Source organism: Tachyglossus aculeatus, chromosome 2 (assembly GCF_015852505.1).
Source record: "Tachyglossus aculeatus isolate mTacAcu1 chromosome 2, mTacAcu1.pri, whole genome shotgun sequence".
Classification (NCBI taxonomy): Eukaryota; Metazoa; Chordata; class Mammalia; order Monotremata; family Tachyglossidae; genus Tachyglossus; species Tachyglossus aculeatus.
The window spans coordinates 115031721-115050052 of record NC_052067.1 but is presented as its reverse complement, the minus strand read 5'-3'; the positions used below and the strand labels follow the sequence as shown (position 1 = coordinate 115050052).

The 18332-nt window shown below is 37.7% G+C and overlaps 1 protein-coding gene across 2 annotated transcripts in view; it reads right to left on the bottom strand.

Moving 5' to 3' along the window:
* Positions 1–18332, bottom strand: part of TDRD3 (tudor domain containing 3) — a 227101-nt gene that overhangs the window by 86467 nt on the left and 122302 nt on the right. For both annotated transcript variants that reach the window (XM_038767674.1, XM_038767681.1), the window contains 5 exons: positions 17003–17074; positions 13753–13902; positions 11264–11404; positions 9342–9498; positions 7739–7864 (listed from right to left, as the gene is read on the bottom strand). In XM_038767674.1, coding sequence (XP_038623602.1) covers positions 7739–7864; positions 9342–9498; positions 11264–11404; positions 13753–13902; positions 17003–17074 — 646 coding nt within the window. The remainder of the gene's footprint in view (positions 1–7738; positions 7865–9341; positions 9499–11263; positions 11405–13752; positions 13903–17002; positions 17075–18332) is intronic.

Here is an 18332-nt window from a genome sequence, read left to right as displayed (position 1 = left end):
GAGAAGAGCACAGGCTTGGAAGTCAAGAGGTCATGGGTTCTAATCCTGGCTCCACCACGTCTGCTGTGTGACCTTGGGCAAATCACTTTAACTTCTCTGAGCCTCAGTTACCTCATCTGAAAATGGGGATTAAGACTGTGAGCCCCATGTGGGACAACTTGATCACCTTGTATTCCCCCCAGCAGCACTCTGAACAGTGCTTTGCACATAGTAAGGACTTAACAAATGCCATCATCATTATTATTATTATTAAGATGAGAGGGAATGGGGTTCGAAGCACAGGTGGACGGGTGGCACTTGAGAGGACGGAGGAGATCTGATCTGAAGATACTGCTGGAAAGGATGGGAAAGTACAGGTTGACAGTGGGGGGGATAGAGAAGGGGGAGGGGTGACTATGGGGAGCTCAGATCTTGCATTATAAGATGCATAATTGTTTATGTACATCACTAGTGAAAATGAAAAGCCAAATGCTCTTTGACATATATCGGTACTATAATTCTCTGTGATATCTTCCTGCCAAAACTGAGCCAAGATTTTCCCAAGTACTCCTAAAGCTAAACATTATAAAGGCCTTTTTGTACTAACAAAATTTTTTCCTCCAGGATGATGTTAAAAGGAGACTGTCACAGAGTGGATTTCATATACTTTAAAGATTACTACTTTATCCCACTCTCTGAGGCCCACACATATTCTTTAAAAAAATGGCAGTGCTTTAATTCCTCTACTGATCTGCTTCCAGGTTTCATGGGTGTTAACCTGACAATAAGGAAGGGCATCAACTATTGAATCAAGGCTTATATAGTATTAGGCAAGTTTTGAAACTCTTACAAAAACTTAGCGGTCCTTATAGAATTTATGTTCTAATCCTCTTTGCATTGCCTCAAGGTGTTAAGACTTATGACAGGCATCCCTGTCATAATCGAATAATCAAAGTCCTACTAGAACAAACATAGAACAATTTTCATAATCTTTTTTTCTTAGTTACTTGGAAGAAGCCTAATTTTTAATTTCAATACGGCAGAAATTTAGTCTACCCAGTGGTAATTCTGTAATGGGTCATATAGAACCTTGAAACACTTGGGGTTTTAAACCTTCACTCCAACTTTAAATGTTGGATGGCAGGTTCCCCAGTAAAAAAAAAAAAATAATTCTTTCATTTTAAATCCTTCCAAGTGAAAAGTCAAACAGCTTTTTCAATTTCCATCATTTTTAATAAAAAATTAAAAAGTAACTGACACCAATTAGAGCAGGAAGAGTGGTCTATACTGAAGTCTGGCTTCATTTTCCAAGCTTCGGTTTCATCTGGCTGGCAAGTATCAACAAAATTAAATTGCTCTTAATAATACTATGCTATGACAATTGAGGAATTTGTTAAGCGCTTACTATGTGCCAGGCACTGTACTAAGTGCTGGGGTAGGTATAAGGTGATTGGGTTGGACACAGGCAGCTGTATCAGCCACAAATAGTAATTTGCATTTCAGCACCCAAGGTACTTAAGCTACACAGTCATAGAATTTTCCAACAAAATAAAAAAGCTATACCACACTATTATACCATACCATAAAATCCTCCACACATCCACCAAACTAGCTCTCTTGCTCCCTTCAAAGCCCTACTGAGAGCTCACCTCCTCCAGGACGCCTTCCCAGACTGAGCCCCCTTTTTCCTCTCCTCCTCCCTAACCCCCCTGCCCCTACTTCCCTGCCCTCCCCACAGCACTTGTAAATATTTGTACAGATTTATACTCTATTTTACTTGTACATATTTATTATTCTATTTATTTTGTTAATGATGTGCATATAGCTGTAATTCTATTTATTCTCATGGTTTTGACAACCGTCTACATGTTTTGGTTTGTTGTCTGTCTCCCCCTCCTAGACTGTGAGCCCGTTGTTGCGTAGGGACCGTCTCATATGTTGCCGGCTTGTACTTCATAAGCACCTAGTACAGTGTACTGCACACAGTAAGCACTCAATAAATACGATTGAATGAATGAATGAATATTCATAGGGCTAGCGTATAAGGACGGCTTCAGACATTTGGTCAACTGATGTAAAGAAAAATTTTCCGGCCTTTCCATTCTGTATTGACGTCATGACATCATACTGCTTGTGAACCCATATGATCAATCCACCAGTGGTATTCATTGAGCGCTTACTGTCCTGAGAAACAGTGTGACTTAATGAAAAGACCATGGGACATAGAGTCAGAGATCTGGGGTTATAATCCCGGCATCAACACTTGCCTGCTGTGTGACTTGGGCAAGTCACTTAATTTCTCTGTGTCTCAGTTTCCCCAGGGAAACTGTCTCCTGTCTCCTTTAAACTATGAGCATCATGTGGGAAAGGGACTGTGTCAATGTGATTACTTTGTATCTACCTCAGCATGTTACCCAGAGCCTGGAATATAGTAAGCACTAAATACCACAATTACCAATAGTATTATTATACTGTGATCTTGGGCAAGTCACTCAACTACTCTGTGCCTCAGTTCCCTCAGCTGCAAAATGGGGATTCAATGCCTGTTCTCCCTCCTACTTAGGATGTGAGCCCCAAGTGGGACCTGATTATCTTGTATCAGTGCTTAGTACAGTGCTTGGCACATAGCAAGTGCTTAACCCAAACCATAATCATTATAATATTATTATTATTATTACTATTATGATAGAACATAATGGTACCAGGCAGAAGCGCTTTGGAGCTCTAGAACCTAGAGTTCTAAGGTAATTATGTTACCCTGCCAGGTCCCTTTTAATAGAAGTGCCACTTATACCTGTGGCTGGGTGCTTGAACAGTTCTGCCAGAGGAGAAGAGTTTTGAAAGGCCAAAAAAGTCAAACGATTGAGGAATGACAAAGAAATAAAGTGGCAAGCTCAAAATAATATGATGAGGAAACTCGAAGTGTGGTGACCATACTTTTCTCAAAGTTCATCAGAGTACCAGTGGACGAGCTTTTAAATGGGTAGAATTGTTAAGGGCACTACTCTGTATTCTGATCCATGATCCTACATGCAGATGATAAGCAGCTTTCAGCATCCTCTTTAATTTCCCATCTGTTCCACCATCATCACACCACTGGCTTGCCTCAAATCTCTAGGAAGTAGTTCTGCCACAACAATTTTAGGTTAAATACTCAAAGAAACAGAAACAGGGGAGCCAAAGAGTACCAAGAGCGGCTCACCTATATACCTCCTAGTTATACTCCCTGTTAGACATTGGAAGAACTAGCTCAAGAGTAGATGCTGACTTTTCACAGCAAACCTTCATTCCACATCTGCCCACTTACAAAACTCATGTTTAAAGCCTCCTAAAAGCCCACTAACTCCAGTGAGCCTTCCCCAACTAATTCCCAATACTCTGAGCAGAACCATCCCAACTTGAATATTAAACTACTGTTGAACTACTTATCCTGATAGTTTATCCTTGCATATTCATTTCTACTCCCTATTAAAGCTCTACTCTTCTTAATGCTCCCACCAATGGTAAATAGTATGCCTACCTCACAGACTAAGCTGTGTACTTCTTGAGGGTAGGGAATGAGTCTTTTGCTTCTGCTGTATTTCTCAAGCATTTAGAACAACATGTGATACCCTGTAGGTGTTCAACAAATACTACTTCTACTACCATTACTAGTAGAGCAAATGAAGAAACCCATTCCAAGAAGAGACCCTCAATTCAACCCAAGAAGAGACCCTCGATCCTCAGTGCCAAAGCTTACAAGGGCACAAAACGCATCATGACAGCACAACAAATTTGCTACCCAAAGCCACAAACAGTTTTTTTTTTATGTCGATCAAACCTATTCACAATGGAAGCTTTTATGTCAAATGAAAGAGTCTCTCTGTGTGTTGGGTTCAGTGCCAGCCCTTGGGTATGAAAAGAACAAAGCTTCCTTTCTCCTTTACTTTCTCCTTTACGGGCAATTTGAGCCTAAATATTATCCCCTTTCACCCCATTTAAGATTCTATATTTCCCAAATCTGCTCCTAAAATATGCTCTGCCTGCACTTAACATTTCCCCACCACTCCATCTCAGAAGGGGGCTACCGGAGAAATCAGCTGCACAGCATGCAGGAGAAATGAAGCCCAGCCTGCTGAGGAGGAGAGCAGCTGTGAGAGTGCAGCCAGCAGAGCAAACCACACTGTGCAATTCTATGTCCCAAGGTTGCTGCTACTGAAAACAATGATTACAACCCCTTTTCTGAAGGAACAAAGCAGGAATTTACACAAATAAAAATGGATTCCTGGCCCCAGAAACCATCCCACTGCTCCTAAAAACTATTCATGTTGACAGTTGGATTCCTTTGCCTTCTTCCTCCTATGGTATCGACTGACTCTCCTAGGAATTGGAAGTGCAATATGACCTATTCGAATAGACTCAAGCAGCTGTGTTGGCACCTCTTTGTTCCAACAGGTGCCCTGTGGAATTCTAAACCTTTCTGTCTCTGATACAGCCAACTCTGCCAAAACCGTAGCTTTTTCCTATTGCTTTTAAAAGCAGGTTTCAAATCTAAGGATGCTGCTATCTCTCAAAAAATCCCTCTACCCCAAAGACACTCACTCCTACCTATCACTATTTTACCTCTTCTTCCTGCAGGTAAGCCACTATCTTATGAAAAGAAGTGAGTGGAAGGGGAAAGTTTAAGAAGCTATGGGAATATGAGGAAACGTTGAAGTTCCATGGGTGCCTTGGAGGTTAGCCAACTAGTAGAGAGGAAGATAAGCACAGATCCTGGAGAAGTGGGATGGGAGGGAGAAACAGATGGGAGCAGAGTACACCCAGATTGTTACCCGTTTCTCAATTCCTACTGCTGAGAAAGGTTCTGCTTGACATAGGGAAAGGCTGCAAGATGCCTACCACAACAGCAACTTCATTCTCTGATAATGCCCTTTTACCTCCTCCACAGGACTTAGAGTAGTCATAGCAAAAGGTGGCTCTAGACAAACTGGCACAGATTCCTTCTACTTATCCTATTAATGCCACTCATATTGACATAGGAAGAGTTAATCCTTAAGGAAAAATAAAACTGGAGAAAAATCATGTAAAAGGTAAAATAATAATGATGGTATTTGTTAAGCACTTACTATGTGCCAAGCACTGTTCTAAGAGCTGGGGTAGATACAAGGTTATCAGGTTGGCAGTCACAGTTTTTAACCCCTATTTTACAGGTGAGGTAGCTGAGGCACAGAGAAGTTAAGTGATTTGCCCAAAGTCACACAGCTGACAAGTTGGAGAGCCAGAATTAGAACCCACGACCTCTGACTCCCAAGGTCATGCTCTTTCCACTAAGCCAAGCTGCTTTCTGAGTGATTACAGACAGAAGCAAAGCCCCAAACATAAGGGAAGTGATTCCGCTCTTGCTGAGCTGATTCTCCTCGTATGAGACTTGGAAAGAGAGACATAAATGGGGATTAATACTGTGAGCCTCACGTGGGACAACCTGATTACCTTGTATCTCCCCCAGTGCTTAGAACAGTGCTGGGCACATAGTACGTGCTTAACAAACACCATCAGTATTATTATTATTATAAATTTTCTTATCTGGCTAACGTTGGTAGAGTCGAGTGCTGATGTGCACAAGTGACTACTAACCAGTGATTCCTAAGAAACAGCATGGCCTGGAGGAAAGAGCAAGGTACTGGGAGTGAATAGATTTAGTTCTAATCCTAGCTCCATCACTTGCCCTGCTGTTGACTTTGGGCCAGTCACTTTAGTTCTCTGTGCCTTAGCCTCTTCATCTGTAAAATGGGGATAACTGTGTTCCCTCCCCTTAAGACTGTGAGCCTTATCTAATAATAATAATAACGATAATAATAATAATGATAATAATAATGATTGTGGTATTTGTTAAGCGCTTACTAAGTGCCAGGCACTGTTCTAAATACTGAGGTAGATCCAAGATAATCAGGTTGGACACAGTTCTTGCTCCTACTCCTTTGCTCCAGAGCCACTGTGTTCCTCTCCCAGCATCCTGTAAACCCAGGCACCATTTCAGAGATGCAAGACTCAGTCGCAGAGGTGGCTGGGTGTAAAATGATCAAACTTAAGGTGCCTGGTGCCACCAGTACTCTAGACAGGGAACAGACCTGCTGAAAACCAGACTGTCCAGTATAAAACCATACAAATGGTTCACCTTATCTAGTCTGGGGATTGTTTTAAACCACATTAGTCAGATTTTGGTGAGAGTTATATACTTTCAAACTTTCAATCAGAGGTCCTGCTGAAAAGTGGCAAGGGACTAGCAAAGATGGAAAGGAGACACTACATTTGCCAGAAAACAAAGAGGTACGGAACAGTTCGGGATGGATCCAATCCTCTCATGGGAAGACATGGAAGAGGCAGAGAAAAAAAAAATCTCTCAACTCTCCTGGCTCTGGTACAATGTCTAAGTACTGGGATTCCTCATGGTAATGAGTCTCTTCATAACCTAATTAAACTGATGGGAAGATAGGCCAGAGAAGTGAGTGTGATCTATTTAAAGGTTTGATGGGTTTAAATCTTAACCTGCGGTTTTAAATCTTCATTTGAATTTTCTTTTTGTATTATCTTTAAATACATCTCCAATTAAAACAGTAGGTAGGCATTGGCTAAAAAATAAAATAAACCAAAAGCCTTATCAAAACTATACAAAAATGATTACAATGCATTTATTAAATTTAAAAAGTGGTTTTATTATTATTAATTCCTTCGATTGTATTCACTGAACACTTATTGTGTGCACAGCACTGTACTAAGCACTTGGAATAACAAAGAGACATATAATTATGGTACTTATTAAGTGCTTACTATGCGCCAGGCACTGTACTAAGTGCTGGGGTAGATACAAGCAATTCCGGTTGGACACAGCCCCTGTCCCATGTGGTAACTTTACAGATGAGGTAAATGAGGCCCACAGAAGTGAAGTGACTTGCCCAAGGTCACACAGCAGACAAGTGGCAGAGCCGGGATTAGAACCCGTGACCTCCTGATTCCCAGGCCTGGGCTCTATCCACTAAGCCATGCTTACACTTAAAATGTAAATTTTCAGCAGGTTAAATTGTTAATATAAAAACATCTGTGCTTTCAGAATTAGTATTCCAAACCAGCTGCTCTCCAGCTCCTCATTCAGATCCCTGAAACTTCAAGTTAAAAATTGCTTTTTAGATATCTGAAACTACTTATCAAAATAGAAAATTAGTTAAAAACAAATGTGCACTTACTGCACATATATCTACAAATAATCTCCTAAATTGATCTTCTTAGCAAAACATCTGTGCCCAGCATCATTTAATCGAGGGTGCATGTAGGAGGATAAACTTGCAGTAATATCTCATATGAGGATCAATAATCTCAATCCTTTGAAGAAAATCCAGAGATAATGACGCATTAGCAGAACTTTGAGAAGCAACAAGAATGCTTCTTGGAAAGCAATGAGAGACCCTGTATACATCCGAAAGATGGTCATTATTCACATGTACAGATAAAACAAACACACATTCAAACACACACAGTGGAGTTTATGTTTCAAAAAAGGACAGAAATTAATAGAAAAGGAAAAACTGTATGGAAATTCCAAATTCCCTATAGCACTGCCTAAATTTCAACCATAAAAGCTGTATATTGGATAAAGGATTCACTGCCCAAAATTCCTCTCTGGCTTCCGAAAGTGGTCTGCATGCTTGTTTGCAAGCTATCACAGGCCAAAAGTGTAAACCACCTAACGGAGAGAGTACAGCTTGTATTTTTGCTTTGAACTTACCTTCCATATTTAAAGTCCCCATTTTGGATTCCAAAAAGTCGAATAATGTGCTGGGTGCTGAAGGCCGAGCATTTCCTAATTCCTCTTCATCTTCACTTCTTGTTCGTCCTCTACCTTTCCCTTTCCCTAAAAGTTGAAATGCGGTACAGTTTAATAGTTGAACATATTGAACCTTGTTCAGAGATATTTTTTTTACCCTCTTCCACATTTTTTGAAAACAATATTATTGTCTTAAAAAGAGAAATGTATCAGGATCACCCTGCATTTCAACATTTAACTTTTGAAAATTGTTTGGCATGTTTTATTTACATTTCAAACATAATTCTTCTCAAAATTAGTGAGGAAGATTAGCAAATGATAACTTTCACCTTGGATTTCCAGCTAAATCAGTCTGATCTTCTGAGCTGCCACCTATTCCTCATACAGTTGGGAAAAATTCTGACCTCTTCTGCGAACATTATACTTGCAAAGTCATTAACTCAAAGAGGCTATTATATAACTTCTATGTACTGACTGGGGTTCCTCAGAAAAATGATGGCAGCCTTATTAAGTCAAAAAGTATGCAAAACTCTTAAGTGCACTAACTCTGATGGATCTTTACCAAGTTGAAAGACACCCCAGATATGATGGTCCTCCACAGTAAATGATTTAATTGTTTCTCACCTATAGGATAAAATCTAATATGTTTTTTTCCGATTTAACATCATTAGCTGCATTTTACTTGATCCTTACTCAATTACTGAAGGAAATTAATCAATTTTATTTATTGAGTGCTTATTGAATTCAGAGTTCTGAACAAAGCACTTGGTTAGTAGACATTCCCTGTTCACAAGGAGTTTATGGTTTGGGAGGAAATGGACATTAATCTAAATAAATGAATTACAGATATGTACATAAATGCTGCAGGGATGAGGGATGAATAAAAGAGTGCAATCCAAGAGCAAGAAGAAATGGAACTGATGGCTTAGTCAGGGAAGGCCTCTTAGGGGAAATTTACTTTTAATAAGGCTTTGAAGGTGTGGAGAATGATCATCTATAGGATAGAAGAGGGAGTGAATTCCAGGCCAGAAGTGGGACAAGGACAAGAGGTCAGAAGAAGCTGAAAGAGTGCACTGGATGTAAACCTTCTTGGAGAAAAGGTAAAGCTCTGATATTCTCCAGCTCATATGGCCAAGCCTTCCATCTTTAAACCTGTCAAGTGTTCAAACACACCCATGCACAATCATCCATCAGTGAAACCAACTTCAGGTCAAGGAACTTTTCCAGGGGACACAAATCAATCAATCAATCAATCAATCAATCGTATTTATTGAGCGCTTACTGTGTGCAGAGCACTGTACTAAGCACTTGGGAAGTACAAGTTGGCAACATATAGAGTCCCTACTCAACAGTGGGCTCACAGTCTAAAAGGGAGAGACAGAAAACAAAACCAAACATACTAACAAAATAAAATAAATAGAATAGATATGTATAAGTAAAATAAATAAATAAATAGAGTAATAAATATGTACAAACATATATACAGGTGCTGTGGGGAAGGGAAGGAGGTAAGATGGGGGGGGATGGATAACTGTAATCTGACCCGAAGCTTGGTAAATAATACCTCTCATTGGTGGACCCAGAGTGGGTTTCTGCTTGTTGCCATTGAGAAGAAAATTTAATGCTGCTTCTAAGTTGTTTCCATTATCCATAAGGGCCTGCCTCGATGCTTCTTTACTGAAGCCCATTTCTATTATGTGCTTCAGCGCCTTCTCATCAACCTGTAATGAAGGACACGTTAGTTTTCTCCTTTATTTGTGAAGAACACTGCATACTGGACTAGGGAAGAACCTAAAATAAGGCTGTATTTTTATTCTCATTTTGTCTCTCTAGTAAATGTTAATAAAAAAAGAAAATTTAATTAAAATGTTCAAAAAATTCCTACAAAAATACTGTAATCAATGAAGAGAAAATTACTCAATGGAAAAATCTAATGCTTCTCAAATTCTAGAAATAAGGATTCTTACATAAAATGGCTAAGGCAATATTAATCATTTCGAAAAGATTAATTATTTCAAAATCAATAGCAGCAGACTAGATTGAGAGGAAATATCAAAGCAGAAGACATAATACTTTTTTCATATTAAAATAATTCTGGTAAAAGCTAAATGTAAAATTAGCACATATGGATACAATATTTAATTATGAATACTACAGAAGAAACTGTTTGACTTTATGGACAATTCCACAGCGCTCAAATACAAGAGTAAAATTTAAAAGAAGACATCCCAACATAAGCCAAAATTAATCAAGCAAGCATTTATTGAATTCCTACTGTGCACTGACCTGTACTAAACAATGGGAGAATACAAGAAAATTAGTAGATATGATCCCCTGTCAATCTAATGGGACAGATATATCAAGAATCACTTACTATCAGCAGCATTATATGAAAAGACATTAGCACATTTTCTGCAGGGGTAAAGTACTATCACTAGTGACATGGAATAGAGTGAGCCCCATGGAATAGAGTCAGAAACGATTTCCTTCCTACTACAATAATCCACTTTAATTTTTGAGCATAAATTATTATATTACATTTATATTTTATATTATTAATTATTTTAATATATGTTGCTATGATGTTGCCTTTTAAAAGTAATCAATATCACCTCACAGGGACTTAATACTTAAAATCAGTTTCTAGTAAACAATTTATTTTAAGTAATTGTTTCTCTTTCAAATGCCAATACAGGACCGATTACAGGGGTAACCACAAATTTCGTCACCAATTAGAAAAAGTAAGTCTTGCAGAATGGCACCACTTTATAATAAACAAGTCAATTTACAGTCATGTTATGGTAACTATGTTTCCCTATTACTACAAATTGCAACTTGAAAGAGTAAACTTTAGCAGAAATGACTGTGCCTAGGAAAACGTGGTGAAAAATTAGGTACTAAATCATTAACTGACTCACTTTTAAAACATTACTTAAAGAACAAATGTCATTTATGTTGAATGTTTAATAATTTAAGTACACTTTGTTATTAAAGCATTTTATTATTCCTTTTTTATGGTATTTGTTAAGAACTAACTTTGTGTCAGGCACAGTTCTATGCGCTGGTGTAGACATAAGGCAATGAGATTGAACATGGTCCCTGTCCCACATGGGGCTCACAGTCTTAATCCCCATTTTGCAGATGAGGTAACTGAGGCACAGAGAAGTGAAGCGACTTGCACACAGCAGACAAGTGGCAGAGCCAGAAATAGAATGCAGGTCCTTCTGAGTCTCAGACTCATGCTCTTTAAGATATCAAGATAGGTATATTTTCCCTGTGGTTGCTTATTATTGCTCTTTAATAAAAAATAATTTCGTAACAAGTGACCATTAGAAAGCCAAATGAAACACCCCACTAAGTTGTTCTACTGTTTCCAAAGTAAAACAATAACTTGAAAACAAAACATTTACAACATTAAAGAAAAACATTTTAATAATCATTTTTGTTCACGCATAAATTTTAAGTGTACTTAAATGCTCGCCTTACCAGCTCTCTATATACACCTTCGTGCTTTCCCTCAGGTTTTGATATTTTTTCTTTCTGGAAAGTTTCCCTGTTCCGATTTCCTCCAGCACTCACGTTGAGATTGCTTCTAGCGTTACCACCACCTCCTCCAAATGTCTTTGTCTTTAGATTAAAGGAAGAAAACAGGGACATGTGAGCAGACATTTTTAGTAAAATAACCTTGAAGATTAAACTACTACAAAAGACTGAAGCAAAGCTGGGATATCTTAATTTTTATGGTATTTAATAATGACAATTTCTATTTTCCTCAAAGCCCAAAGTAGGTGGTTAAAATACTTTATAAAATTTTACCTTTTTTACCTTGAGACAAATCATAAAAATAAATGTAAAACTGTAGATCAAATAATGATAAGACTACCAGACCATTAAATGGGAAAAAAGCCACCACAATTTTATAAAATTGGTACAAATGTTTGAAAATTCACTGGTCATTAAGAACTGCATTTAAAATGTTATGTTCTAATTAGTTCATGTAATAAATAAGGAAAAATATTTGAAAGCCAGTATGGCCTAGAGAAAAGAGCATAGGTCTGGGATTCAGGGGGTCTAGTTTTAGGCTCTCTGAAAGGTCTAAGCTTCTCTGTGCCTCAATTTCCTCATTATAAAATTCTGTTCTTCCTACTTCTTAGACTGTGAACCCTGAATTGGACAGGGGCTGTTTCCGCTCTTCGAATCTTGTATCTACCCCAGTGCATATCACAGGGCTTGACACAAAGTACGGGTTTAGCGATGCTACATATTGATATAACATTCTTATTGATAAGCATAATAACTAGTCCAAGTGCACCATCCAAATGACTATAAGGTAACAGCAATGGGATTCAGAGAGAAGCTGTGATCTTGAAGGGAGCCAGGGTATAGCAGTGCTTTAATAATAATAGTAATGATGATTGTACTTGTTAAGCACTTACTATGTGCCAAGCCCTGTTCTAAGGTAATCGCATTGTCCCATATGGGGCTCATAGTCTTAATCCCCATTTTACAGCTCAGGTAGCTGAGGCACAGAGAAGTGAAGTGACTTCCCCAAGGCACACAGCTGACAAGTGGAAGAGCCAGGAGTAGAATTTATGACCTCTGACTCTCAAGCCCATGCTCTTTCCACTAAGCCACACTGCTCCAGGAAAACTTTGGGCAAGGAAGGAGGGATGGCCAATGAAAGACCCAGGTGGAGTAAAACACTGTAGAGCTCTCCAAACTGCTCATAGCTGGTTTCACCTCACTCCCAATGATTTTCCCCAAAAGTTCCCTGGGGCACTATCAACCCATTGCCGCATCTCAGGGTAGCAGCAGTGTAGACGCTAATTCATCAGACGCTCCTGGCACATGCCCAGAAGTTGATGAAAACCCAGAAACATCCTTATAACATAAATAATGCACATTCAGATAAGTGAATTACTGTCTACAAGGTAGTCATAGAAGTAGTAATGGCCAAAATGTTTTTGAAACAGGAAGGGACATAAGCTAAAGCTGATATTTCAAGATGACCCTTGATATTGTAGTTGCTGAAAAATTAATGGGAGGAAACATAATATTTAAAGGATCAAATTCAAAAACAATTTAAATGAAAAAACGAATTCAAAGGCTCAAGATAGCCAGCCAGTAACTACCATTCTGCCAGATGTATGCAGACCCCGTTCTATGAGGCAGTTAGAATGCTGGCTAATCATCTTCTCATTTGTTGCTCTTCTGAAGCCTGGCTGATTCACTTACCTGCTCTTGTCACTGCTGCAACCACACATGTCTTTGCCTTCCTGTGAGAATTTATGCCTGAGTGTGGATTAGTATGGTAAGGGTCCACTACTGTATCTGAGTATGGAGATCATCTCAATCAAATAGGTTCTATCTGATGTGATAAACAGGTCTCTAGGCAACCCTATTTATGGAAGTGCTAATAATAATAATAATAATAATAATAATAATAATAATGGTATTTGTTAAGCGCTTACTATGTGCAAAGCACTGTTCTAAGCGCTGGGGAAGATACAAGGCTATCAGGTTGTCCCACAGGGGGCTCACAGTCTTAGTCCCCATTTTACAGATGAGGGAACTGAGGCCCAGAGAAGTGAAGTGACTTGCCCAAAGTCACACAGCTGACAAGTGGCAGAGCTGGGATACGAACCCATGACCTCTGACTCCAAAGCCCGTGATCTTTCCACTAAGCCACAGCTGCTTCTCTAAGCCACAGCTGCTTCTCTACCCTGATTGGGCAAATCACCCTGACTGGGCAAAGGATTACTTATAAAAAGAAGCCCACTATTATAAAATATGTACAATATAAAGAGATGATAATGACAGATTCAAAAATCTCACTGGGTTGGGGAATGATGGCAGAGGTGAATCTTGTTGATAGTCATGTCTCTGACTCATGGGAAAGAAATGATAATACAGAGGAATAATTAAAATGCAATCTAAAAAAGATAAATATACAAAATGTTTAACAGATTTCTAACCTCTTTGCTCTTTGCAACTTCTGCAATTGCAGCGGTTCTTTGCTTTTCAAATTCATCATTTTCACTGGCAGGTTTGACGGGGATGGTAACTTGCAGTGTTTTTCGCTGATCAAGCTCCTTGCTGTCCACTTGTACTTGAGACATACACTTCTGGTGATTCAAATGCACATTCATTAGTCCAGCACATTATATTCACTAACTAGTCTCTAATCACGGAGGAAACCATCTTATAACATTTACTCTTCTAATTCATTCATTCGTTCAATCGTATTTATTGAGCGCTTACTGTGTGCAGAGCACTGTACTAAGCACTTGGGAAGTACAAATCGGCAACATATAGAGACGGTCCCTATCCAACAATGGGCTCACAGTCTAGAAATTGACCCACTTATTGTGTATTTTTTTCAGCCCCCACACAGGAGAAGGGTTATTATTCAGAGAAAAAGAGGAAGGTAAGAGGGTACTTGAAGCTGCCTCTCGGATTTCTACTGCACTTACCCAAGTGCTGCACAGAACAGGCATTCAATGAATTAACCACCCTGATTTCTCTTCCTGCTCCAGATTCCCAAACCTCCAAGTGAAAAAAACTACTACCCCTTCTGGAGCCTGTATCAATGACATTCTCATCTTTAACCCTTGTTCTCTTCCTACCTTGGCACATTCCACCACCACTGCTTACAAAAATATTTTATTTCCTTCAAAAATCATAGAGTTGTGGGTTGGGAGGGAGAACAAGCAAAGAGTTATGGTTCTCTTTCTCAGGCCTTCACAATTTAAATAAATAACAATTTAAAATTAATATTGATTTAAAAGAATATTACTAAATCACAGAGTATGTTTCTGTAATCTTTTCAATGCTTCCGAAGGGTAGAAAGTGTTTCTAAAGACACACTGAAATAATCACAGGCAGCAGACTCTAATATATAATTATAAAGTAACCGAACTTATATCAAGGTTCCCAGTTAGGTTTTGTGATCATTATTTGGGATAGTTCTGGGTTTCAGAAGTCTAATTCTACAAAAGAGGAGATTTGTGAATTGAAGTTTGGTTATACTTTTGGGGGGGGGGAGGGGGAATTGGTTCTCTTTGGGGTTTTAAGGTAAAATGGGTGCCTACCTCAATAGGTTGTTACCCTGCTCAATTTAATCCTCTATGAAAGTCTCCTTTTAATTTTCTGCAGTTAACTGATAGAATTTAGGCCTTATCAGACGAGGTGCTGAAGGAAGGAACCAAGGCTTTCCTAAAGATCTTTGAATTTTAGCTCACCAAATAATCTTGGAAATCCCTTTGTGCTTCAACTCCCTCACATATGTAAAACAGTAGTGGGTGAGGGCCTGCCTCCACTTCACAAGAATACTTTTAATGTCTTTGAGCTATAAATTTAAGTTCGAAGAATAACGGTCTAAAATACAAGACAGTCATTAAAAGTTTATTGGGAGAACTAATAGATTGAAACAGAACAATTATGAATAAGTTTCACGGCTATTATTTTAGATTAATTTGAACAATTATTTTCATTCTGTTTCTTAATCCTAAAAGAGGGCAAAAAACAATGAATGTAAAAAGGTAGTAAATTACAAATCCAAAGTAATTTATGGAAAAAAATTAATGAAAAAATATAGTATTTTATGCAAATATATTATATTAGCGTACACTACAAGACCTTTCGCATATTCCCAGGAAAATAAATTTAAAAAAATAATTACAGAAGTTGAACAAGTTAATTTATTCTGGGTTAGCATTACAGCAATTTTGCAGATTAAGAATATATGCCCTATCTTCCTTTTCTACCCAGCAGTCGTTTTCTCTAACTTGTACTTGTACTTGCCAACTTGTACTTCCTAAGTGCTTAGTACAGTGCTCTACACACAATAAGCACTCAATAAATACGACTGATTGATTGATTGATTGATTCTCATAGTTGTTCAGAGGCCGGGAGTCATAACTGCTTTCTAAATCCCTTCTCAAATGTCCTAGAACTTCTCCTAGAGTTTGATTTCCACAGTCATATTAAAAGGTTAGCTTCCACGTGAAGACTTGAGTCAGAGACTGGGTCTGTTCTGATTACATTTACCCCAGCCCTTAGCAAAGTGCTCAACAAATTATTTATTTAATTAGTTAGTTAATTAGTTAATTAATTAATTAATTAATTAAAAATTATTCGTGCTGAGATGAGTCGGGGGTTCCTCTAAGTTAGGTGGCTCTCCAGGGTAATGACACCCAACACTGCTGTTAACATTAGTCCAGAAGTCAGAAACTTCCACTCCTCAGTACTCAGCCAGTCCTATGTAGCTATTTGGCCATGTGATAGAGAAATATATTCAAAGGTCGATTGGTCTGGGAGAAATGCTTTTCAAATAAACGCAGTTGGATGGGAAGTGGGGGAAGTGTGCAAAATGAGCTAAGAAATAATTGTCACCACCACAGACTTACAAACACCCTGACTGAAACCTAAAGACAAGTTAAAAGTCAAGCAGATTTTGAATCTGATACAATAACTAGCATGATCTTATTGTTAGAATTAAATAAGTGATAGTTACTCACCCACTTTGTTTTCATTACTAAAATACGATTCCCCATCACCTCACTAGCAAATTCATAAATAAGTCTCTTGTGACGCAGTTAAAGTAGCATTACTTGGCACTTGAGCAACAGGACAGCTGTAGAATCAGGATAACTGATATCTCTCAATAAAAATCTTTAGCCTTGTAATTGGATTAACATAGGGCTATCTGCAGAACAGCAGCCTCTGCTTGCCATTGTAATAAGTCAGTCTGTTACTCAAATTATATTAATGCCTTTATTAATTTGGCATTAATTTGGTATCCAAAATACTAGCAAGAAGCAAAGAAGAGAAATGGAGGAAAAGTGTTTTATTATTAAAATTAAAATAGTATATACATCTTGAATTGGGAGGGAACTAGAATTATTTTGAAGCAAATATTGGCTCTTTCACGACCCTTTATGATATATTATCATAAATGCCAACTGCTTTAATTGATTATGGTACTTGTCAAGACCTTAGTGTGTGTCTAGCACTGCACTAAGCGCTGGGAATATACAAGATACAAGATTGCTTAAATAAATTCATGCATTATAATCCTTTAAAAAACAAATACAAGTATGGTATGGTATTCCATTAACAAATATAACTTCCTTTTACTCCTCATATCCCAACATACTACATAGTATATTTTTTCTACATACTGAAAAAATATTTCTTTATTAAAATCCATATTTCAATCATTACCTGTCCAAAAGGCACAAAAGGAGGTGGTCCACCTTCTGTTCCAATATTGCTCCTACTGTGTTTTGACAAACTCTGTGGGAACAAAGTAGTTTTTTTTTAATTAGAAATGACAGCCTTCAATAAACGTGTTTTTTAATATCTACAATATGCCAAGCAATAATATGCCAAGCAATTTTCTGTTCATGAAAAAAATAAAAAGTTTAATTTCTTACATTTATGATATCTTGCCCAAATTAAATGTATATATAATACAGTTGTTCATTGTATCTGATTCAATTAAATATTTACTAACAGAAAAAATACAGAATAAAAAGTGGAATTTGTATAACGTTTGTCATAGGTTGACTATCTTTGCTAATGAACAGATCTGAAGGGTCTCTCAGTTAGGTTCTCGATACAGTGAAAAACAACCTGCAACATGATATCTGTTATACATACATCACAGAATTCTGACCAGGTGATAACTTTTCACATCAAAATTTCAGAATTATATTCAAATAAGACATCTTATGAATTGGTAAAGCGTGGCTCAGTGGAAAGAGCCTGGGCTTTGGAGTCAGATGTCATGGGTTCAAATCCCTGCTCCGCCAATCATCAGCTGTGTGACTTTGGGCAAGTCACTTAACTTCTCTGTGCCTCAGTTATCTCATCTGTAAAATGGGGATTTAGACTGTGAGTGCCCCTGAGGGACAACCTGATCACCTTGTAACCTCCCCAGCTCTTAGAATAGCACATAGTAAGCGCTTAATAAATGCCATCATTATTATTATTATTACTCAGGCCAACCTTGGAAATTTTCATCAATGCTTTCCTTGAAACAATAAGCTACTTTTTCAAAGAAGCAATGAAATTAAATTCCAATAAAAAATAGCAGATTCCTGTACATGTTGTATTCAGTTTAAATGTATTTCTTTCCAAAATAATGTGCAGTTTGAGGTAACAGTAATCACCTAACTACATGTTCTGTTACTATTTTGTAAAAAATATCAGATATAAATATCTGGTTAATTCAGGCTCTTGTTTTGCAAATTAATGTATTGCTAAATATTTTCAATGTTCATCCGGTTCTAGCTGAATATTTATGCATAATTTAGGTTAACTATGCAGTAGTTATTTGTAGATTCTACTATTATCCATATCCCTCATCTGTCCCACTAAGCAAAAGAAGAGTGAAGCACTGGTGGTGGGGATATATATATATATATATATATATATATATATATACATATATATATATATATATATATATATATATATACACACATATGTATATGTATACATATATATATATGTCCCTGCTTGATACATGCATATATATATATACATATAT